This window comes from Chiloscyllium plagiosum, chromosome 20, assembly GCF_004010195.1.
Source record: "Chiloscyllium plagiosum isolate BGI_BamShark_2017 chromosome 20, ASM401019v2, whole genome shotgun sequence".
NCBI classification, from domain to species: Eukaryota; Metazoa; Chordata; class Chondrichthyes; order Orectolobiformes; family Hemiscylliidae; genus Chiloscyllium; species Chiloscyllium plagiosum.
This window is the reverse complement of record NC_057729.1, coordinates 27,052,875-27,078,580: the sequence shown is the minus strand read 5'-3', so window position 1 is coordinate 27,078,580 and position 25,706 is coordinate 27,052,875. Positions and strand designations below refer to the sequence as shown.

Sequence of the window (25,706 nt, the reverse complement as noted above, 5' to 3'; positions counted from 1 at the left end):
ATTGCGAATACAGGGTATCCATGGTGGGCCCAAACCAGGGTCAAGGGCGAATAATGGTAAATATTGTAAATTTGATCTCTGCTTCATTAGCTTTGGGGAATTAAATACTACTTTATGCAACACTATCCCTCAGATTAAGTAAATTGAACAAAATCCATAAAATACAAGTGTAGTTGAGGTAGAGTAGCAGCAGGTTCAACAGGGTTTAATAATGTTAACATTTAGAAACCTGACAAGCATTACCAAACATTTCACCAAACTTCAGCTTTGCTACCAAGAGAGCTTAAAGTTCTCAAATTGTCTGTCAAGTTTATCCACAAAGGAATGATTAAATCTAATCAAATACTTCTAAAAATGTAAAGTGGTTTGGGATTTCTTGATTAAAAAACTATATATAGTGCCTGATTTTAAGGATAACATTCAGGGTTTTGTAACAAAAATTGGACACAGCTATAAGCTTTCCTAATTCCAGAATGCAATAAGAACTGGAGTTTCAGCTTTGGATGCAACTGGGAAACTAGGGCATATTTGCAATTAAACTCTTTCCTCAAGCAAAATAGTTCAAGTTTTGCCCAAACACATTTACATATTCACAAACAAACCCTTCCATGATTATGTGCAGTAAAAACAAAATGTTTCATATTATTTTCTTGGTATTTACAGCCATCCATTGATATACTCAAAATGTAACCAGCTGTTTTTTTCTTCTAAAAACACAGCTAAAAAATGAAGTTTTAACGCAGAAAAAGAATTATTTTTACACTGACCTCCAACTGTAACTTGATTTTGAACCACTCCAAATTACCTTTTAAAAATACTGAATTCCTTTTCAATAGCTTCACTCCTCAATTTTAGTATTTTTACAGAAAAGATCTAAACAATCTTTAAAACACGAATACTCGTGCCCTTTGCCTTTGAGACCAGTTTTGAAGATCATCCTTAGAGAGCTAATAAATGGATGTTCAGTGGAAAATTTAACCTGGGGCTTTAACTAATTTGATTGGAAGGGCCCATTTACACAAAGACATAAATTAGCACTGAACACCACAGAAACTCAATGCTGAAGATTAAAATTCACCAGAATGTTATAACTTGACCTATTTTGCATTGGTAACATTCGTATCTTTATCCCATTAAATTTGCCAAAATGAAACAGTACTGTTAAAACTTCTAATACCTCAGCATCACTAATTCTTTGAGAATTAATTTAAAGTTCGAAAAGGTATAACTCCATTCTATGCAATTCTGCTTTGTGATAGTCTGTAAGTATCTTGGATTTTGCTCTGCTGTTTAAAAAAAACTGATGTAAATTAAGATTGTGATTTGCATCAAAATAAAGGAAAACTCCTTTAGCCAGCACACACTGCTCAACACAACAGACCATAGTACATTGTTTTTGTTCTCTCGTGACAGAAATGAACAGATGCAGCAAAGATTGCCATACATGCTTAAGAGATCAAGGCACTTTTCAACAACAAAGCAATAACACCAAACTGTAGAACATGCAGACATGTAACACTCAACCTCCATAATCACGGTTCTGTTAAAGAGGTTTAGGAAGTAGAAATAGATGCTTTGTCTCCAATTCTGTGCCCAATTTACAAAGTTTAAGATTATGAAGAGTTACGTGGTTATTACATGGATGTCACTGGCTAGAGAAAGGGCAAACAGTTGGAAAGAAAATTCTTTACAGTGCAATTAGAATAAAATTATTTGTACAAATCACCTCAAAAGTAATTTTTAAAGTAATCTTCAAAAAAGACAATGGTACTGAGGATCAAAAATAAAGTGGGATTACACATGAAGAAAAAAATATCATTTCAAGGCCCAATGAAACAAATAGCCTGTTTCTGTAGAATGAAGTAATTACAGGTAGAAGAGAAAAGGGGCAAGCTCACTATTACTGTTGGTAAACTTTTAGGAATTTTGGTAAATGACAGGATTTGCTTCATCTCAAATTTTAACCCACAATATGCTTAGAAAAACCTCTTTTAGCGAACCGTTCCATCCTACCGTAAGCAAAGTCATTATCCAGGCTAAAAATAAAACTCACAATAACGTTCTGCTCAGATTATTCATTTGATGCAATAATGTACAAAATGAACAATGCTGGATACATGACCCATTTCACAACATATAATGTTTTAAATTTGAAAAAATGTTAGAATGCAATTTTTAGTCAAGTTGCAACCCTATCTCCAATACAACAGCAGTCACAGGAAAGTAGATGTTAGTAGGATCGCATCAACTTATATTTGTGGATTTGAACTTTTAATGTATAATGTTTTCACTTAAAAATTGAAAAAAATGTTACAAATCAAAATACACAATTAAGGTTTATATCACAAAGTCACGCTTAAAGCTGTGTAACTGAATGCTCACATGTTATTACTTCAATAACCCTAAGGGTAAACAGTTTCATTTAAAAGCATTTTTTCCAATTTATCACAACCAGTGAGTTAAACTAACAAAGTCCGAACAGTTCAAATACTCCACAAACATGAGGTTTGATGGAGAAGTGCATTCATTTCAGCCTCTGTACTATTACAGCATTCAGCAAATTGGCATCTTTCAGGGTCTCATTCTCATTTGTCAGCTCTTTGCTAGGGAAGGTGGTCATCAGCACAAAAGGGGTATATGCCAAAGCCGGACGGGCATCAATTATGAAATGTCGAATATCCTGAACACTGTGGATAAAGAAAAACAAGGTTATTTTTCCCTAATTACAAAAAAAAAACAAGTTTTCTGTACAGACTGAGCTACTGTGAATTTCTAAAGAAAGGACACCAACACAATCAATCTGTTCTTGATAATAATGTTATATTGTGTATAAATTCAAGTTTTGATCTAAATCAAGCACTTGATTTGCTGATTTGATGGCTGAATGAAGTTAATCCAATATGAGTGATTGAAGTATTTAGACAAAAATCAGGGTTTATTCTAAGCTTGTTGACCTTAACGAGAGTGATAAAAAGTTTACTTCACAACCCAGCTAAACAGAGAGTGAAAGAAATTAAAAGAAATTCAGATCAGAGATCTGTCCAGGTGGTTTTCCAGTGACTATTGCTTGAAAAGTGAAGATGTATGGTTTTTGGATCAGGATGCTGATAGAGTTGAGTCCAAATAACATTGTAGCATGGCTGATTATCATACATATGCTCAATATCTAAGGCACAAGACAGAAATGTCAACTGGGGAGATATTGGAAATCAAATCAGTTGTAATCAGACAATCCAAGCTAACTCTCCAACACACTGCTTAGCACACTGCAAGTGTGCGAAGTTGATCAAGATAATATTTTTGGTTGAGGTAAAATTGTTAGGCTACTCAAAAAGTTTAAATGCTGAAACTTACATTGTATTACTTGAAGGTACTACTTTCAGTGCCCTAGCCATTTGGCTTTTCTCAGATAACATTCTTAATACAATTGTTGCTCACCAATTACCTCATTGAAATTGAGAGATGTTGGTGGACTAAATGGACTGTCATGAAAGGGTCACTACATTTCAAAACAAGTTAGCTTTACATAGCTCCAATAATGCAATAAAATATTTAGAGGGCTGCACAAAAGCATAATAAAATATGGCACCAAGCCTCAATGAGATGAGATATCAGAGCAGATGACCAAACAGTTGGTTAAAGAAGCTGGTTTTAAGGAATGTTTCAAAGGAGGTAAGTGGAGTAGAGAAACAAATAAGGTTAAGGGCTGGAATTTCAGAGGATTGAACACAGGTGACCACACCTTTGGTTGCCAATCATGAAGGAGTGAGATTCTGAATATGAGGTGCACAGTTAGGAGAGGATTGTAGGACTGGAGATTAGTGGGCCAATACATGGAAGGATTTAAAAACTAAAGTGATATTTAAGTTAGGATTTTAAAAGTAAAACCAATGCTTTGACAAAGTTCCATAATAGTACAAGCTGTCAAGTTTAGAAACCCAGTTATTCCTAGTTCTTCCATTAGAAATGAAACATGAAAACAAACTCTCTGGAGAATACTTTGTATAACATTTTACAATTAGCTTCAGACAAATACCCTTCCAATTCCCAAATGATATTTACAAAAAAGGGAATGGGCAGTTACTGAGTGTCCAGTTCCAATAACAGGGCAAATAATTATGTAATTCTGTTCTGAAGAAGGGTCACTACACAAAATGTTAACTCTGCTCTTTCTCCAGCGATTTCTGTATCTGTATCAATGAATTATGATGCTTTTCTGAAGTTTGAAAAATGCTTGGACTGAGTCACACACGTCAAAGTGGTCCCAGATACAATTTTCTTCCCAGGCTGTACTATTTAGCTCAGCAACTCAGATGACATTAGGAGTACTATAAGTGATCTTAGCACTCAAACAACAGAGCATAACACATGTTGTAATGTGTTCGGAATGGGCATCAGTTCACAGAATGATCAAATCATATCCATGATCAAATAATGCAATACTCATGCTGAGGTGCACACTTAAATAATGTGCCTAGAATAAAGTGCTTTTGGGAAAATGGTATATTGAACTTAAGTAAGAGTCAGTTTTTTTGAGAGAAAGGCAAGACAGGAATGACATTTTCTCTCCTATGCTGATATCATTAAAAGAATTTCTGTGAAATTGGGAAGTCAGGTCAGTGTAAATATTTTTGACACATACACAGTATAATGCAATAGCAATTGCAGGGACATGGGACTGTCAGAATCCATTTCATACACCGGCTGCGTTATGACAATTAGTAATGTTAACTTCTTTTTGAAAATAGAAATAAGTTGTAAAATGATTCTTGTTGCTATTATCTTACCTATGCGTGTGATTGAACTTCTGAACAAGACGCCCTCCATCTGCAAGCCGTATCTGGATACTAGTGGTCGGTTGTAATTCATTTACATGAACAGATGAACTTGCCTTTGCTTCATTTTCTGCTTGTTGTGCTGGAGAAGTTGTAGTGACTAACTGAGGTGTGGCACTGTGGACAAAAAAAAATAGGTTGGTTTGCCTAAATTGTACTCAAAGTCTTTTAACAGTTATAACATAGTTAGTAAATAGAAAAGGCAGAAGTCAATGGAATTGACAATAATCAGCTGTAAATTAATGTGGTATAGTTAGTGCAAAATAAATTTATACTGCTTTAAAATTGTTTAATCTTGAAGTCTGATCATGGTCCTCTACTATTAAAAACAAATGGAAAGTTACTGAAAAATAAAGCAAAGAAAAGCATGTTTAAATGTAGGCATAATCTCTTCAAGCAAATACATAGATGTCAGGTACATTTTTAATAACATGGTTGATCTCAAGGCTCTGTGCCAGTGGAGCTAAGTCATGATAACAGTCTCAAATTCTATGAATAATCTATGCTCAAAAAAAATCCAACTGCAATATTAAGAAAGCTCCAAATGAGAGGTGTAGGCATATATGGAGGGAAAGTTATGAAATATGGTAAGACAAAAAAGTTCTAGATTTGCTACAAAATTATTAAAACAAAATAAAAGAGATAAGTATGTTCAAACAGAAAGTCCACGCTAACAGGGGATTTTTACCAACTTAATATAAACTGAGAGTTCCCAGAAATTAGAATCTCATTCAGTAAATGGAATGTCCCACACAACCTTTCTCTGGGAGTCCAGGATTGGTACTTTTATCTAATAATATAGTGTTTGAAATTTATCTGTTACACATAAAACATTTCTGAGTCCATGTAATTTCAGTAGTCAGTAATTTCTCTTAGACAATTCTGACCTGGGTAATTTTACAGGGGTGGGGAAAGTATGCAAAATATTGGCACAGCATATATATATAAAAAATAAAAAAAGAGGAAATACACTCAACAACTGACATCAAACAAACTGGAGTGGCAGACGCAGTTATAGTCTTGGAGAACATCAAATGACTAAGTAAGCAAACAATGAGTTTATTGCAAGGTCGGCAGAGTGCAAATCTGAGGCCAAAATGCTCAAGCTGTACAGACCTCCACATCCCATCGAGATGGACTATTCTATTCTGAAATGACTGAAGCACAAGTGAAGTAACCAATCTATGGACAATCTCTATATACAGTCACAGAAAAGGGCCGGGGGCAAATTCGAAAGATTAATTACAAAAGAAGTTTAGAACAACTGATTTCTCCACCATCTTGAAATTGGATAAATGTAAAGAAATTATATACATTTGAAACTAGGTAGCATAAAAAAGGTTAAATCAAAGGCAATAATTCAAGTCATTTAACAACTGCAGGTCAAAAAGAAACAAATACAAGCTTGTTAAAAGCAATGTACAATTTATGAGGAAGCATTCCTTACATATAGTTTAAGTAATTACTGGAATGATCTGTAGGTAGTGTACTGGAGGCAAACACTCCAATCATTTAACAGCAAGCTAGATTCCAAAACCCCTCCTCTTTGGGTTGGAATGCAAGTGCAGACAGAACAGAACTGAAAAAGATTAAATTCCAACAGAGACAACTCAAATGGCTTCCTTATCTGCAGTTGGAGACCAGAGACTTCTAGAACACAGATAAGTGGATATAACAAAAAAAAAGTCTATTCTCTCCTACTGTGGTTCTCACTACTACTCCCGCAGCTGGATCCTGAGGCTGAGACAACTCATTAGATAGTATACCATTAATGTTTTACATTCGATCCTCCCTGCTAATTGGCTTTAGTTTTGCATAAGATGACAGTGTTGTAACTATGACAGAATAGATAATTTCTTCAACCAGACACTAATGCAGGAAAATGTCCAACGAGGAAAAGCGGGCAAGAAGTAAGAGTGTGAAGAAATGACATAGAACAGGAATATGTTTCAAAATACATGAACTGAGCATAATGGAAGGGATACTATTAACACAAATGCTGCAACTGGAATCCAAAGACTCTCCAAAGGAAGATCAGCTGTTATTGCTGGAGCCGTTTTACTGAGTTAACAATGCAGACACAGATTGACTGCACTTCCTCCAGATCTGTGTGGAAACAACGTGTTTGGGCAGGAAGTGACAAAGAGAGGAAAGCAAAGGCATCAATTTGGTGTGTCAAAAATAGATGAAAACAAATAGCTGGCAGACCAGCATGGGAGCTTTAGAAGGGATGATAAGAAGCTTAGCAGAGATCTTGGAGAAGATTTAAAGAGGATAGATGAAAAGTAGAGAGATTCAGGGAAGAAGCTCTAGATTAAGAAACAGTTCAAGGCTTTACAACTGACATTGGGATAAAAGCAGTAGTCCAGAATAACAATGGGATGTTCCAAAAAGGATACAATCCCAGAGGAAATTGCAAAAAGAGAGTAGAGGGTGTGAATAAATTAAGTAAATATTATGAAAACAATGGTTAAAATAATTGAGGGATAACAAACCAATGTAGGTCTGAGTGCGTAGATAAAATGAAGCAGCAAAGCAGGGGCTGGGGTTTTGTATTTAAAGACGAGAGGACAGGAAATCAGAGCACTCAAATAGTTATGTCTTGAGGAGACAAGTTTGTAATAATGTCGAGCTGGAGGTAAAGGCAGAAGTGGGTGATGATACAGAAAAGCAACTGGTATTGGTGAGGAAAAAAATATGGATTTCAGAGTTTAGCTCATGTTTGATCAAGACTGTAACTCATAAGCAGTAGTAGAGGTTCAGGTTGAAAACATAGTCAGGATAAGGAGTTTGGAAACTGTGAGAACCAAGACAGGGAATATGGTTTGTGAGGAGTCAAAAATGTTGACTTTGGTTTTTCCAATAACAAGTTGATCAAAGTTGCAACTAGTCCAGCCTAAAAACTGATTAAATTCTTGTAATCAGAAACTTGCTTTCAAGGGTGAGGATGAAAAAATAAGACGGATACCTGTACTAACTTCTGAAAGTATTTTTGTGAATATTTCTCAAATCATAATTAGTTCTAATTTACCTACACTTATACAAAATTGGCTGCACAGAACACCAAAAAAATTGCAAAAACAGTTTTACAAGTAATAAAGTACTGCAGATTGTCAGTGCCTTTTGTACACAAGCTATTCCACTAATAAAAGTTAAACTGGAGAAAATCTTAAAATGTAATAGCCTGACACTGGGAAGTTAGGAACAGGAATAGGCCAGTCAGCCCCTTGAGTCAAGAGGGTGGTGCTGGAAAAGCACAGCAGGTCAGGCAGCATCAGAGGAGCAGAAGAATCAACGATGAAGGACTCGTGCCCGAAGGAAACTGATGAAGGGCTTGTGCCCGAAACATCGACTCTCCTGCTCCTCGGATGCTGCCTGACCTGCTGTGCTCAACTCTGAGCTCCAGCATCTGCAGTCGTCACTTTCTCCTAGTTGAATTAAGCTCCTTGAGCCTGTTCAATGAGATCATGGCTGATATGGCCTACCTTCACATACACGCCTTTGGCTCATATCCTTTAATACCTTTGCTTATCAAAAACAACTCATTTAAAATTAGCAACTGATCCTGTGCCCACTGCTATTTGTGGAAGAGTTCCAAACATCCACCATCTTAGGTTCTTCCTAACATCACTCCTGAGCAATCTGCCCTTTACTCTCAGGTTCTGCCCCCCCGGTTCCAGAATCCCCAACCAATGGAAATAGTTATGTACTCTGCTTTTTATTGTTAACATCTTGAAAGCTTTGATTAGATCACCCCTTTACCGTCAAAATTCTGGGGAAAACTTTTCCTCACAACTTTAACCCTGAAGTCCAGGGATTATTCTTGTAAACTTACAATGTAAATTACCTCTCAAAGTCAAATATATCCATCCTGTAGTGTGGTGTCAAGATGTGCTCTAATGACCCCGTGGTGCCAAATGGGGTCCAAATGGGGACACCTTAGATTAAATAGATTTTTCACCTCCGACTAATTTGTATTTTTTTTTAAATGAAATAATGATGCAAACACGCAAAGCCGCACACTCCCTGAATGCAGCTGAGAAATTGGTTTTGGAGAACAGTTTTGGATTATATTACAATATGAAAATTGCTACTGCAACATGCTGCAAGTACCAATCAAATGGGTTTGTAACGTTCCCTTTAAGCTGTGCAGTTGTGAAAAGACATAACAATCAGGAACTTTGCACTCAGGATGAAAAGAGCCACACACAAGAAACACTTCAAGATCTGCACATACAGAGCCTCAGATCAGTCGTAAAGCTTTGTACAATGCAACAAGTTGGTTGTGCAGAGTAAACAGGTTTTAGGCAACAATGTTTCCTACACAAAGATATTTTTCTTCTTCTGGTCAAATATAGTTACGTTCTCATTGCACTTCGAGCAATTGATGGAAACAGGATGTGCTGACGTTGCAGCAGACTTTACAATTCTCAAAAGATGGCACAATGGCACTACAGTCATGTTAAATATTATACTGTAGATTTTCATTACTCACTGAATCATTGTGGTTACATTTCCAAAATAGTGCAAGGCATTACACATAAAGTTTGTAACCTGGAGCTCTTTTCACCAGTCTTTCATTTTAATTAATCTATCCTTTTTATACACCAAGGAATGAATAGTTTTACATTGTTCCTTTACTTGTTCTCTTATTTCTGAACTAGTTATTCCTGGTTCGCTAACGACAGTAACTCCATTAAATGGCATATATCTGGAGTGTGACAAAACATCTTCCACTTTCCTGGTTCCAATAATACTCAGGAAGATTAATATCATCCAGGACAAAGCAGCCCACTTATTTAGCATCCCATCCACCACTTCCAACATCCACACTCTCCACCACTGACAGACAATGGTAGCAATGTGTAGATCTACAAAATGCACTGCAGCAACTCAGCAAGACCTCTCTCACAGTGTCTGCCAAGCAGACAGCCTCTACACCCTAGAAGAACAAGGGCAGCAAACACATGGGAGCACCACCTCCAAGCCACTGCATACTGAAACTGGAACTATAATAGCTGCTTCTACTGTCACTAGAACTTCGTTCCAAACAGCAGTGTAGGTTTACCAGGTGGACTGAAGCGGATCACCACCACAAGAATAAAATAAAGAAAATCGCTTGCATCTTTTCTATGACACTCAATGCATTGATGAATTTTTGTCAGAAGCCTACAAACCATAGACAGCCTACAAAAATTCAATACATCTGCCTCTCCTCAGAAAGCATCAATTGCACAGCTTGCCAACAGAGAAAGTAGTGAATAACTCTAACTTCATCCCACCACCCCTAGACTTATCAGTAAGTTCTGGAAGTACGGGCTTTCGCTCCCTGCTCTTAAAGGTCTGGTCTTTGCAGGTTTAATTTTTGAGAGATTCATTTGGCATTTCTCACCTTCAAAAGTTTGTACAATTAATGCATAATTTTCAATTACTCTTGTTATCCTTCAACATTTTCCTTCATTAAAAGATGATGTGGTCTTATTGCAAACAGCAGCATCCGGGTGACATTATTAGGCTGATCCATGACAAAGGGGTCATACATTTGAAAGTTGAAAGCAAATTGATTACACAATTAACTGAATTCAATCAAACAGTGATGTATCAATTCTCACCTTCTCTATAACATCAATCAATGCAGCTTATTTTAAATTTTGAGTAATTCACTGCAATGAATTCTCAGTGGTTTCAACTCAACTACTGAGCTAAATCAGAATAACTTTCACCTCAATTTGACAAATTCCCAAAAAGAACACTGAATTAATATATCTGGAATCCAATAACATTTTCCTTTCCCAAATACTGCTGCTTTGCATATGCTAACTACAGCAATGTATGGTGAACGGAATTGAAATGAGGTCCTACAGAGTATACAAACAGTTCAAGTTATTGCCAAAAAGAACTTGTGCAAGTTTCTGCATTTACCTCCCTAACTTCTGTCCTTCTCCACCAAATGCCTTAAATGCAGCCTTTGATTTTACAAACTCTTGATCTCTGTGGTCTTCCATGTCCAGGTTTACCTGCCCGCCTCGGGCCAATCGTCGCAGTTCCAGTGGAATCTCACTGCAAATAGTAGAATGATGGACACTCAATATACAATTAAAAGCAACACTAGGAACAGAAAAGTACTATTTTACTTAATATTTTATATGAAATACAGCAAATTAATTTCTGCAAAGAAATTTAGAATTGGCCTGAATAAGCCATCTTCTGTTCCTCAAGAATTCAAATCAGCTGCACTACAACATTACTAAAAAATCAGGTTAGAATTCTCAATGTTAAATGTGAGGTTGGTTTAAAGTACAACTAACATGCATTCACTTTGGATAAAATAATATGTCCAAAAAGTATATGATAACTAGTACAGCTAATACCCCAAGAGGCCATTGTGTATACTTTGTTCATGAGTAGTTTTGTTAGAATGAGTGTTAGTTTTGGCGGACCAAGTTTTAGTTTTTGTAGTCAGTTTATTCACAACAGTCTCTCAAACATTACAGAATACATTAAATCAACATTTAAATTAAAAGTCCCACAATCCAACTAATGGTAATGAGAATCTTAAATCCTGAAATTAACTGTGAGAGGTCTGAGTCATTTGTGAAACGACGTGCAACAGGACAGAACAATGTTACAGTTTTTAGAAGTAGGATTCATTTATTTTTTTTAATTACAGATGACAGAGTGGTTAGCACTGTTGCCTCACAGCACCAGGGCCCTAGGTTTGATTCCACCCTCAGATGACTGTCTGTGTGGAGTTTGCATGTGTCTGCATGAGTTTCCTCTGGGTGCTCCAATTTCCTCCCACAGTCTAAAGATGTGCAGGTTAGGTGGATTGGTCATGCTAAATTGTCTAGTGTTCAGGGGTACATAGGCTAGGTGGGTTAGCCATGGGAAATGCGGTGCTACAGGGTTAGTGTAAGGGTGAGTCTGGGTGGGATGTTCTTTGGAGGGGCAGTGTGGACTCTGTGCCAAATGACTTGTGTCCAATCTGTAGGAATTACATGATTCTATGAAAAGAATTATAGTTTTTCTAGACTGACAGACTAGTAATAACTCGTATCAAAAGTACTGAATATGACAAGGTAAATTCGCCATTGTCTTAACACGCCATAGGGCTGCACTCTCATTGTGTTGGCATCGCTCTGCATCACAAATTGGCCACCCAACCAACTAAGCTAACTGACCTGATAGATAACACTGCTTCAACAATTCTCTATCTATACCAGGAGATGCTGAAGACTTTATTCACAAGCTGCTTTAAAATATCAATACCCGAGCAAGAAAGTTGTGCATATCACAAATCAAAATAAACGCGATTACTAAAAAGTGAATAGAAAAATCTTGCCAGATTTTTTTACTTTTAAAATATTTTCTCTCTGCAGGAGAATCATTAAGTACCAGACAAAACAGACTACTGCACTATTCTGAAAAGGAACACAAACAGCATTTTTCATACACTTAATTGAAAAAAAATTCAAAAGTTTTGATTTGAGAGATTATCTAAATTAGACTGTACTTGACTATAGAAGATTAAGAGTTATGTGATTGAGCTTTTTAGGATTTTGATGAGAATTTCAAGTGTAGAGAGAAATATTTCTACTGGTGAAAGAGTCTCGGAGAAGGGGACACAACCTTACAAAATCAGATGGCCTCCTTCTTTAGAGACCACAATTTCCCTTCCCATGTGGTTGAAGATGCCCTCCAACGCAATTTCCCTTCCCATGTGGTTGAAGATGCCCTCCAACGCATTCATCCACATGCCTCCCCCGCCCTCAAACCCCACCCCTCCAACCGTAACAAGGACAGAACCCCCACCCCGGCGCTCACCTTCCACCCTACCAACCTTCGCGTAAACCACATTATCCGATGACATTTCCGCCACCTCCAAACGGACCCCACCACCAGGGATATATTTCCCTTCTCACCCATTTCCGCTTTCCGCAAAGACCGTTCCCTCCGTGACACCTGGTCAGGTCCACGCGCCCCAACAACCCACCCTCCCGGCCTGGCACCCTCCCCTGCCACCGCAGAAATTACAAAACCTGCGCCCACACCTCCTCCCTCACCTCCATCCAAGGCCCCAAAGAAGCCTTCCACATCCAAAGTTTCACCTGCATATCCACCAATATCATTTATTGTATCCGCTGCTCCCAATTATGGTCTCCGCTCCATTGGGGAGACTGGACGTCTCCTAGCAGAACGCTTTAGGGAACATCTCCGGGACACCTGCACCAATCAACCCCACCACCCTGTGGCCCAACATTTCAACTCCCCTTCCCATTCTGCTGAGGACATGCAGGTCCTGGGCCTCCTTCACCGCCGCTCCCTCACCACCCGACGCCTGGAGGAAGAACGCCTCACCTTCTGCCTCGGAACATTCAACCCCAGGGCATCAATGTGGATTTCACCAACTGCCTCATTTACAGAAAGTTGTACCTTTTGTAACAAATTACCATGGTATTCATCGCAACCTTTTCCACATGTTTAATGAATACATTGGTCAGATAAATACATTTGGTCTCATCACCAGAATTTATCAATAACGAAGTTTGTCTGCTTGCAAATATAGATGCACCAAGAGTAAAGTATACACAACTGGAGAACAATGGAGCCATTCATAACCAAACTTGTGAAATATTTCACTTACCCTCGCCTAATAGCTTCCAGGAACTGGGCATTGGCAGGGTCAGTGTAATTTCTCAGCTCTCCATCATCAACACTAAAACCACTTTTCCAGAGTTTCAGTATAACATGAACCTGTTGAACAACATTCAGAATTAGCTGGAATCGAGTGCAGTACAATCTAAATCATTCAGTTATGACTGAGGGGTAAATTGATTCCTTGATTAACTGCCAGCATTTACAAGTGTAAAAATTTCACATAATAGTTTCAAGGTTCTATAAGGGTTACATCATCATCCTATACCCATAATGTCATGGCTTGAATCTCAGTAATAATTCTGATAATATTGGACTTAAATTGAACAATGAAAGCAATAACTGGAAATAAAACAAAGCAAGACTCCAAGTTTAACGTAGTGCTCACTTCAATATCAAACAATCATCACTCTGAAGAACTGAATTCAATTTGTTGTTTTTTTTTCTTTTTACAGAGGTACAGTAATTGTGTGCTTATTAGACCAGATTGAAACTATGTTTTTAACTGAGAATATTTGGGTTAGCCAAAAACACATTGAACTACTCCTTTAGGGAAGGCCCTCCATACTTATCTAATCTGGTCTATATCTAACACAAAGACAAACTATGTGATTGATATAAATGCCTTCAGGACAATAAGGAATGTGTAACAAATTCTGCCTTGTCACAGCTTGAGAGAATGAGTATGTTACCTGCCAATTCTAAAATTGCAAAAAAAAAAGAACCCTTGGCTTAAAGCTGGCTAGGAATCTGCTCAGAGGCATTTTTACATAATTGGAATATGTTTTACACTGCTGCAGAATTAATCTATTATTATGACATTAGGAGAAGAAATGGAGAATAATTTTGCAAATATTTGAACTGTTCAAAGAGTTTCAAAGGAAATTCACAGGGTAATCCACAGCCTAATTCGGTCATTATTAAAAAAACACGCCATGTTAGCAATTTAATGATTTGTTTCTACTATTTCCACATATATCACAATTACTAAAACCACATTATATTCCTGACTTCTTTAAGCTGAAAACAATTACATAACTTCCACGAACTCATGAGAAACTTTTCCAACCCGATTATATATAAACTTAAGTTATACTAAAGCCAGAATGCTGCATCTTTGAAAACTCACATCTTGTGCGGTCTCTGGTCTCCTTTCTCCTGTAACATATGCAGATTGTTCTCCTTCAGTTGCTCCTAAACGATATCCACCACCGCCAAATGGCTTTAAGAGAAAAAAAAGCTTCACAGCTTGATCAAATAAAAACTTTATTTTAACTTACTATGTGGTCTGTCACATAGTGTTAAAGTCAAAAACTTAAAATCACTAATGTACAACATCCACACTAAAAATAATGTTAAGATTCTCATCATCCACAATACTTCACTGAAAGTTAACATAGTAACAAGGCTGTGTTTATTGCCAACTCCAATTAAGTGTGCAGTGACTGCCTACAGCACACAGAATTGCAGCTTAGCAGTTTAAACTCCTGAGCATCTGCTCACTGAAATCAACAAACATTACGGAATGGCAGAACTGACTGATCAGTGAGTGTTTTATGAAATCTGCTGCACTAAAGCAGCCTTGCAAGAGGTGCCTCCAAAACACATTCGAAATCTGTTGATCCAGAAACATGGACAGAAAGAGCTCTTGGTGCCTCACCCATCACCGCACCCATTACCTAATGACTGTACAAGTAGAAAGCTATGCAGCAAAGAAATCTGCCATCAATGAGGTGAGGCAGGGGACAATTTGCAGCAACCAAGGATCAATTGGAAGAATCTGTCACCATAACATGATATCAACAATGCCATCTATACACGTGCAAGCAGCCAGAGGTCATCTTTAGTGATCACATGACATTAGTAGAACACACGGCATATTATTAATATATTTGTTTCCTTGTGATTTAAGGTGATGTACATAGAGAATTTACAGTGTTACCACCTAGAACAGCATTGTTTAACTCCAGTCTAGCAGTGTTGCAGGTAGCAGTGGATACCATTATCTTCAGTAATATTGGGCCAATGTTGGGAGGGTTGAGAGATAGTGGTAGGAGGCTTGTGAGGAGCAAGAACACATGCATGGACCTGCTGGGTTGAAGAGCTGTTATAAATATATTGTGCAGTGCTATGACTACTACTATATCTAATGAAAATATGTAAGGACAATGGTGATTGGGAACGAGTTAATGTGGAACATGATGCAGGCAGCAGAGTTTTGGATGAATTTGAGATCTTAGGAGCATAGCACCATTGAAAGTCTTTTTTTTAAAAAAGGTAGTGAGGAAAACATTCAGAAAAGGCTGTATATCCAAACATGCTTCAAAAATGAATACCAGTTTAACTCAAACATCCTAGTAAGCATTTACGTCTAGGGTCTCTGACACCTAAAGTCAAGATTAGAGTGGTGCTGGAAAAGCACAGCAGGTCAGGCAGCATCTGAGGAGCAGGAAAATCGATGTTTCGGGCAAGGGCCCTTCATCAGGAATTATGATGAAGGGCTCCTGTCCAAAACGCTGATTTCCCTGCTCCTCGGATGCTCCCTGACCTGCTGTGCTTTTCCAGCACCACTCTAAGTCTTGACTCTAATCTCCAGCATCTGCAGTCCTCACTTTCGCCCCTGACACCTACAGTACAATGTCTGCGGCATATTTGTACACTGTGGATCTACGTGAACAATTTTAAAATATGCCCTCAATTTTTTTTTTTTAAAATGTTCACTAGACTATTTGCTCCTATAATTAGAATGGGAAAAACTTAGGAATGAGCTGGAGGGAAGGGAAAAAAACAGGGTGAGGGTAAAGTGACGAGCACTTTATTTTGGATTATAAATAACTTAGCATTGTGTTACAACTGATTATGAATATGTAATTAACATAGTTTTACTACCAGCCCAGTTACTGTGATGAGGGGCTAGGGAGTAGCAGGCCTCCAAACCAGTCCAAAACTCTGCCTGGTAGCTTTTAATACCATACATACTTTAGACTTGCTGGATTCTCCAGGACTCTTGCCAGCTCGTTCAACAGCAACTGCACCATGCTCCTTTGCTCCTTTAAACAGGTCTTCTACTAATTCATTGGAATTCTTCTTTTTTGGAGGACCAACAATTTGCTGTCCACTTCTTTCAGAACCACCAGCATAAAACCTTTGAAATTAATAAGACACACATAATCACCATGCATGCATAGATTAGATTCCCTACAGTGTGGAAACAGGCCCTTCGGCCCAACAAGTCCATACCGACCCTTCGAAGAGTAACTCACTCAGACCCACTCCCCTACATTTACTCCTGACTAATGCAACTAACACTATGGGCAATTCAGCATGGCCAATTCACCCGACCTGCACATCTTTTGACTGTGGAAGGAAAGTGGAGCACCCGGAGGAAACCCACGCAGACACGGGGATAACACGCAAACTCCACACAGACAGTTGGCCACGGCTGGGTTTGAACCCGGGTCCCTGGTGCTGTGAGGCAGCAATGCTAACCACTGAGCCACCGTGCTGCCCTGTATAGACTGGAGGGAACATTCAATCAGCTTCATTTTCTCAGTACTGTATTGACGAATACAGCCTTTCAACTGTATAAAAATATCCAACATTCTTTTTCCTTTCAGTACAAATTGTTCAGTTGCATTCTTTAGATTTCAGATGTGATACTCACCTCATTTCTAACAATGGGGCATTATGTAATTGTTACTTTTACTAAACAAGATTAACCAATGAATTAAATACCTCAAATTACATTTGTGTGAGTATCAAGTAAGCATCAAATTTCAGGATTAAATAATATTCAGAACTGCACAGTTTAGAGTGGAAGGTTCAGTAAGGACAACATCTTGTTGGAGTGTGAGTGTGTGTGTGAGAGAGAGAGAGAGAAAGAGGGAGAGAAGGGCTCAGCAGCATGCTATATGGCCAAAGAGACTGGTGCTGCCTCCTCTAGGGAAGGCACAATGAATCACATACTAAGCAGTGCCTCCTCCTAAAAGGAAGGGGCTGAGTCAGACTTCTCCCTTAGCCTGTCAACCAAAGGCTGGTAAAATAGGTTCAACACCACCATGGAGGAGATAGTGATTGCTGCCAGCACAGCACCTCCAGTGTCTGAGAATACAGAAGGTCTTCCTGATTTCTTCTTTTGAGGAGGTGGCAGGGGCATTGGAACAGTGGCTGTCTCCCCACCTGGTACTCTAATCCAATAGAAATAAAGGCCTGCATTTTGTTACATCTTTTCAAAGTGGGGCAGTTAAATGCACAAGGTGTAGCACATAATTTGTTTTTGCTGTCCGACTGTATGTTCTACCAAAAGGCAAGAGGCTCAGTTAGTAAGGGGTACCTTTCCACCTGTGACAACCATCCCAAAGATGAAGGGATTCAAGTAGCAGAATGTTACAAAAATACTTTAATACAATTAAAATCAGTCAGTAGTAAATTAGAACAGCTTACCAAGACATTCTGTTGTACCATTACTGGATACATTAGTGCTCATTATGTATCAAACTCAGTTGGAACTTAGAACAACTGTGTCAACAATATATTTGTACCATAAACACTTCAAATCATAGAATGGCAGAAAGCCATTTGGGCCATTGTGTCCAAGTTTGTTCTTTGATGGAGCTATCCATTTACACACAATACTATGCAAGTTGTATAAATCATAAGAAAATATAGGTTGGTGTGGTTCAATATGGAAAAATGTATTAACAGAAAGGCAAGATTCTTGTTGAGAAATGCATTGGTCTGCAAACCTCTGGCCCTCGTCATCTTCGTCATCTTTCTCTTCATGCCACAAATCTCTGAATGAGGTTACTCTGGCATCACTATAATTTAAATATAGGAGATAGATTATTATCATTGAAGAACACTTTAACTGATTATTTGCTTTCTATTGTCAAACAAATATGGTATAATACCATAAGTATCCTTAATTAACCAAAGAAAAGCTGATTTATTCTTACTTTCCTCCAAGGAGGAAGTAAAGATAGCTAGGACATTAAACATGGTTGTACACCACAACAAAAATCAATCCAACTGTGTATTTGAAGCAGAGCAGGGGCCAGACAAAAATTAAAGAACGAGTCATTAAACAGTTTTTGACATAGAGAAGCAACAAAATATAACAGTGGAGGGCTGTTAAATTATATGCTACTTAATAAAATACATTTGATGATTGCAGTGGTGCCTTAAAGGCGCAGTTTGTCTTGTTGCTGTTTCATAACATCTGTAGTTACATTGGAGATTCCTTGCTCAAGTCCAACCCCCACCCAATACCACCCAGTTGTAAACACAATCTACCCCAAGATTATGCCTTTTTTAAAAATCCCTTTAGATCCCTCACAAGATAAACTATTAAAGCATTTAGTCTCATACATAACCTAACTGCCTTGGTCAGATATGGATTACTTGTTTTCCTTGTTAAAAAAAAAATTGGTTAAACAACTGTTCCAGTTTCCCAGAGGCACTTACTCAACACAGCAACTGACAATTCCCCTGTGATAAGATTTTTAAAGAAAGTGCAGTGTCATGGCCTACACACCATACACAAACAAAAGCCATTTCTGGATATAGCAGTTAACTAAGGCAGATGACAGCAAAAAGGACAATTACAACAGTAGCCGAAAGTAAAATCCAGCAAGAAAAAGACTGAAGCAACAAATATTTATATATAAAGAAAACAGATACAAAGACAAATAATCAACCACATTCTAAGCTATCCCATATGCTTACATACAAACTGCTCAAATCAGGGTTTTTTTTTTAAAACATCACTTTGTTTTGCACAGGATCTGCACACCTGCAGTAACCAGCTATTGTTTGGAAACACACAACCGATTATATTACAATTAGCATTTGTGCTCTTGGCCACGAAAATCAAATTTTGCACTGCAAACGGTTAAACCTGGTAGCTCCATCATTACTTCCAGCCTCAAGAATGTTAATAAACACAAGGCTGACCACAACTTAACGTGAAAATAAATTCAAAAGCCATGTAACACTGGAAAAGATTTTAAATTTAAGCAGCAGTGTGTACATACAGCTGTGAAATGTAACTTCAAGGGATAGAGCACAAAATCTGAATTTATGTTTTATTTTATTGTTTTCATTATAAGATATGTGGTGAAACAAAAAAGGTTTAATTTTTGTCAATATTTGATGTCTGCTGTTAGTAAAGAGTACACCTTTGTCAGCAATAGTTAAAGGACTGATCCACTTCCTACCTCAAATCGCAGATTTTAATTTCCAGCTTTCCTTGCTACACCAGTAGGACATTCTTAATTAAAAGCAATTTTAAGTCATAGTGCAGGGATAAAACATTCAGTCATCAGTCCACCAGTATTAGATATTAATACATAAGGACATTAAAGTTAAACTGCTAACTCTCACTGGGGGTTCATACATGAATTAGGCACTTGGGTCAAAAACCAGATATAACAGTGAAATAAAATCTAGTAGAGTATCAAAAGCTCAAGAGAAATAGTGAAGTTGGAAAACACAAACAACAGAGAATAAGAATTGAAAGAAGTGCAGATGCTGTAAATCAGAAACAAAAACACAAATTGTTGGAAAATCTCAGCAGGTCTGGCAGTATCTGTGAAGAGAAATCAGAGTTAACATTTTTAATCTGGTGACCTTTCCTTGGAACTCATGGTAGCTAGGAAAGTGTTGGGTGATCTGCAGAATCTAGGGGAGAGGAGAGAGGTAAGGAATAAATGATAGGTGGGGACACAGCCCAAAAAGAGAGAAGAGCAGTTGAATAGACAAAGGAATGGATAATGACCTGGCTACGAGGGTGAATAGCTGTTAATGGAGACTGTTAGTGGTTAACAATATGTAGTGTGTAATGGCAGACTATGTGATAACAAGGCCTGGTGTCTGGGGTAGGGGGCTAGGATATGGGAGAGTTCAGGGCCAAAAATAATTAGAAACATAGAAGAAAGGAACAGGAGGAAGCCATTTGGCCGTTCGAGCCTGCTCCACCATTCATCACAATCATGGCATGACTATCCAACTCAATAGCCTAATCCTGCAACCTCCCAATAACCTTTGATCCCATTTGCCCTAAGAGCTATAACTAGCTGCCTCCTATATATGTTAAATGTTTTGGCATCAACTACTTCCTGCGGTAATGAATTTCACAGGCCCACCACTCTTTGGGTGAAGGAATGTCTCTTCATCTCTGTCCTAAATGGTCCACCCGAATCCTCAGAGTGTGACCCTTGGTTCTGGGCACACCCACCATTGGGAACATCCTCCTTGCATCTACCCTGTCTATTCCTGTTATGATTTGGAGATTCCGGTGTTGGACTGGGGTGTACAAAGTTAAAAATTACACAACACCAGGTTATAGTCCAACAGGTTTACGTGGAAGCACTACCTTTCGGAGCACTGCTCCACAACCACCTGATGAAGGAGCAGCGCTCCGAAAGCTAGTGTTTCCAAATAAGCCTGTTGGACTATAACATGGTGTTGTGAGATTTTTAGCTTTATTCCTGTTAGAATTTTATACGTCTCTGAGATTCCCCCTCACTCGCCTGAACTCCAGCAAAAACAATCCTAACCTAGACAATCTCTCCTCATACATCAGTCCTGCCACCCCCAGAATCAGCCTGGTAAACCTTTGCTGCACTCCCTTGAGAGCAAGAGCATCCTTTCTCAGAAAAGGAGACTAAAACTGCACACAATATTCTAGGTGTGGCCTCACAACTGCAACAACACATCCCCACTCTTGTACTTGAAACCTCTCGCAGTGAAGGTGAATATCAAACTCTATCCCCACTTATTGTTTACTCCTTATCTCCTCCCCCCAAACTATCTTCTGCAAATTAGCTGACATTTTCTTAGCTACCATCTGTTCGGAGGCAGGGTCACCTGACCCAAAACATTAACATGGATTACTCTTCACAGATGCTACCAGGCCTGCTGAGGTTTTCCAGCAACTTCTATTTCTGTAACAATCGGAGAGGATGGAACAGAAGCAAAAGACCCTCACCTTTGTGCTACTGTTCTCGAACCTGTACTGGGTTCAGGTTGTGGAAGAGTTATCACATCATCGTCACCACCTTCTTCATAAAAGCTGCCCAGGGCGAGCTGCAACCAAACATACAATACTGAAGACCTTTCTCAAGTGTCAAATTAAATTTAATCATGGTTGCACACAAGCTTTCAGTTTAATTTTTAATGTAAAAATTACAGCAGTCAAAACAGAATTCCTTTAGACCATATTGCCCCGCATAAAATATTTGAGATGTCTTAAATGAAGACAAAATAATTAGATTATTTAGTGCGCTTGCTTGATTTCCATAGCTGAACACCTTGTTCAATGTTTAAAAGCATGGAACAGGAACTTGAAGCAACTGATGTTAAGTATAGCATAACTATTTCCAATTGTTAGCAATCTACTACTAAATTTTATCTGGCCCAAAACAGCATGTATTAAACTTGTGAATTCAACATTTGAATTGTCCAACCCAAATTACACTCCTGTCAAAAAAGGATTAAAATCTAACATGGTTATAAAGGTTTGATGACTCATCTGCAAAGCTTCAACTAGTAAGTCAGTGGGCACACAGACCAGAAGGTCACTGAATCATTTACACTGTGCAATTAGCTGATCGCAGTCAATGGTGAATAAGAGAAATGCTACAACTGGCCTTACCATCATCCAATAATTTTCTTGCTAGAAAATGTTACATTGGGTTACAAGAGACAGTTCATTAGTGATATCTCATTGTCAAATACCCAACTGTTATTAACATTTTAGGTTAACAGTCATTTTTGTTGAAGATGCCCATGAACTTTCAGTCAACACTCTTTGTGGGTCAGGATTAAAGCCCAATAAAACTGACATCAAGTGCCATTCACTCAATGAAACAGTAGCAAAACTGCCTCTTGGATATCTAAAGTACTGTTTTGCTTTTAAATGTATTTAGTTCACAAACTATGTAAAAATGAATGACAAACTTTCAATCGTACATTTACTAAATATGAACAATGAAAACACCAAAAAGCTATTTCTCTGGATCTCCACCCCAGTCATTAAGGTGTCTTCAATAATTACATTATCAGGAAACTATATACAAGTCTAAAAATCTGGAGAATAATCTAAAAATTTTTACAATCTCTTTACAGTCCTAGAAAAGTGTCATGGTTAATGAACTAAATCCATTACTCTATATATTTTCTTTAGACCAAATAATCTTTCTTACAATTTTACTGTTTAAACTTTATCATCTGGTTTATAGTGCTTTTCTCGAAAAGTTAACTTTGTTTCACCTTCAATTCTTTTTATTTAAGGACAATTCCAGCAGATTTTTTAAAGTCAATAGTGTGGTACTGGAAAAGCACAACGGTCAGAGGGGATCAGAGGACCAGGAGAATCAACATTTTGGGCAAAAGCACTTCATCTCACACACTCGACTTTGATCACCAGCACCTGCAGTCCTCACTTTCCCCTAGCAGATTTTTTAAACATAAGAAAAATCTCCAAAGTAAATGACTGAGAAATCCATGTCCTTTTAATTATTGAATTTAACCTTCCCAAAAGCCATATCTTACTTAAACTCAGAATATTGGCAAAAGTTAGTAATAATCAAGCATACAAAATTAGCACAGGGAAAAGGTATTAGAGTTTAACTACACTTAAAACATAATGAACATACTTTGAACTGTTTGACTCTTAGACCTAACCTATTTATCAAGACATTTACTTTGAGGTTTTGAGGAGAGACAAAACCTAAAACAAATGTTAGATTATTCTCTTCAAATGAATGAATCAATTAGGTGATTAATGTATTGTGGTTTGTAATTTGGCAATCTGTTCTGGTTTAAATATCACACACAAAAACAGGAAGTGGTGGAGAAACTCAGCAGATCTAGCAGCAACTGTGGAGAAAGAAAGACCCAACATTGAGTCCAGTATGACCCCGTGAAGAATGTTTCTCCACAGATGCTCCAAGACAAGTTTCATTTCTCTAACACTTGGTTTTTATTTCAGATTTACAACATCTTCAGTACGGTTATTTTTACAGGGATATGCAGGCTATGTGGAATAGATGTGGAAAATGTAGGATTACACAGATAGTGGGAGGGGATGGATCTGGGTGGCATGCTGGTTACAGGGTTGGTGTGGACTTGATGGGCTGAATGGCCTGCTTCCACACTGCAGGGATTCTATAAAACGAAAATTACATCTGGGAAAGTAGCCATTAAGGATAAATTTGTGCTAATCTTCACACTACATCTCATCTTGAGGCTGGTCATCACTAGGTAGGTTGATATCTCCATGAAAGAGGTCCACGGCGAGACAATAACAGTTTCAGCCCTTGCTTTTCATTGATTTCCATGAACTTATCTTCTTCCCTAAATAGGATGGTGAGCAACACTATGTAATGAATAAATAGTCACCACATTCATAAACTGTGATCAGTTAAATTTAGCACCAACATACAATATTCCCATACCTGAAGATTGGTGAGATGTCTTGGTGATAATTGGCATCCCAAGCCTCAGTTTCTCATGAATTAACATTAAAAAATGCCTGTCTTTGAAAGCAGGTTGGCGGTATGCCGATCACATTGCTGTTCTAAACTTTTAAATGTAATACCACATACCAGACTTTCAGGTGACCTACTCCCTAATAACGATAATGCTGTCTGGCACATTCATAGATAGGGCTGATTCAAAATAATATCTGGGCTCACAGCAGACTGAAAACTATACTCCCTGCAAGAGGTACCCTTTTCCCCCCAAACGGTATCCCAGTTTAAATCGAAACTATCAGCCCGGTCAGGAACCTCGTACGTGGTCCGAGTTCCTCAGCTGTAAAAAAAACACTTATTAGATGATACTGGGCAAACAGCTCATGGGGCACAAATCATAGACTTTTTTTAAAAAAAACATCTGAGACCATCTCATGTGAACTAACCCTGAGCCACTGAGGCCGGATCTACCCCTCCCTCAGGCTCCCGCACTGCGGCTACAACTTGCTGAATCACCACTCAACAACCCCGGCCCGACACACACACAGAGAGAGGGAGGGAGGGAGCGGCACCAAGCCGGCATTTTGCGGGCCCCGGAGCAGGATCACATTTAAAAAGGGGGCAACCGCGTTAACCCGGCGCCATTTACCCGGACACTGCCACAGGCCCAAACTTGAGGCCGACTCTGACAGAGCGGAGAAGCCACGCTCCCTTCTCCCCAAATCGCGGCTTTACCTGAAGGTCCCAGTCCGCAGACTCCAGGTAAAAGCGAGCCCGCTCTTCCTCGACTCCTGTGACTGTTACGAACTCACGAATAGCTTCTTCCTCCGGCACCTCCATCTTCCCGTGTCACCGCCGGACTGTCCGCCCACCCACAATCCCACGCACAAAGGTTCCAGTGGGAACAAATTATCCCACGTAACGCAGCAAATACAATCAAGCTCAAAAAAGCAACAAACATTGCAATGTCGTGATGTAAATGAAGCAGTTACAAGCAATTAGTTTACTTTCTTTGAGATTTACTAATTAGTAAATAATTCTACTCAAATTTAGTAAATCATTTATGGATTATATTAAGTTAACATCTAGAAAAATGAGTCAGTGTATTAACGTGTAATTTCACGAATAAAATTCAGATTATTTTAACTGAAATATATTGATAGTAGTAACATCGGCACATATAATGTGACCTTATCAATATAAAGAGATGTTGCTGTAAAGAACAAGCCATTACCTCCCACTCTGCTGTCCTATATACTGCAAACCTTGTCAATCTGACTGTGCACAAGGAAAACTGGCTGGAGATTTGGAGGTTACTCTGCTGTATCTGGGAGAAAAAAAAAATGACACAGCACAATTTAATATAAAGTGCATACTAAATTCCTACATAATTATATTAAAACCCACATACTGTTACAAGAATATACATGTGCTAAAAATAACAGAGTACAGTTCCTGAACTGACAAAAATATGTTGGCTTCATACAAACTATTAAACTAAGTTTAGAGATAGAGTGCAGTTATATTTTGTTTTCATAAATTAGGATGAGGTAAAATATCAACTTCTGTCCTTCAACAACCGTTAACCATAAATTGGTAAAGATGGCAAATACCATAATGTATATGGTGTGATCATCTGTGAATATACTACACATCTGACTTCACCAAATGTTCAGATTAAAATATTTTCTAATTATTGTAATTCCACAACTATTGATGTATGAATGCAAAAATCGTCAGT

The 25,706-nt window shown here is 38.2% G+C and overlaps 1 protein-coding gene across 1 annotated transcript; it reads right to left on the bottom strand.

The window, feature by feature from the left end:
- Positions 1–179: 179 nt before the first annotated feature.
- Positions 180–24,846, bottom strand: nsfl1c (NSFL1 (p97) cofactor (p47)). The gene is made up of 9 exons (XM_043710343.1): positions 24,701–24,846; positions 21,478–21,575; positions 18,236–18,307; positions 16,470–16,635; positions 14,620–14,712; positions 13,480–13,589; positions 10,758–10,895; positions 4,788–4,952; positions 180–2,687 (listed from the first exon to the last, which is right to left on the bottom strand). The coding sequence occupies exons 1-9, from the start codon at positions 24,803–24,805 to the stop codon at positions 2,525–2,527; spliced, it is 1,110 nt and encodes a 369-aa protein (XP_043566278.1). The 5' UTR covers positions 24,806–24,846; the 3' UTR covers positions 180–2,524.
- Positions 24,847–25,706: the final 860 nt, after the last annotated feature.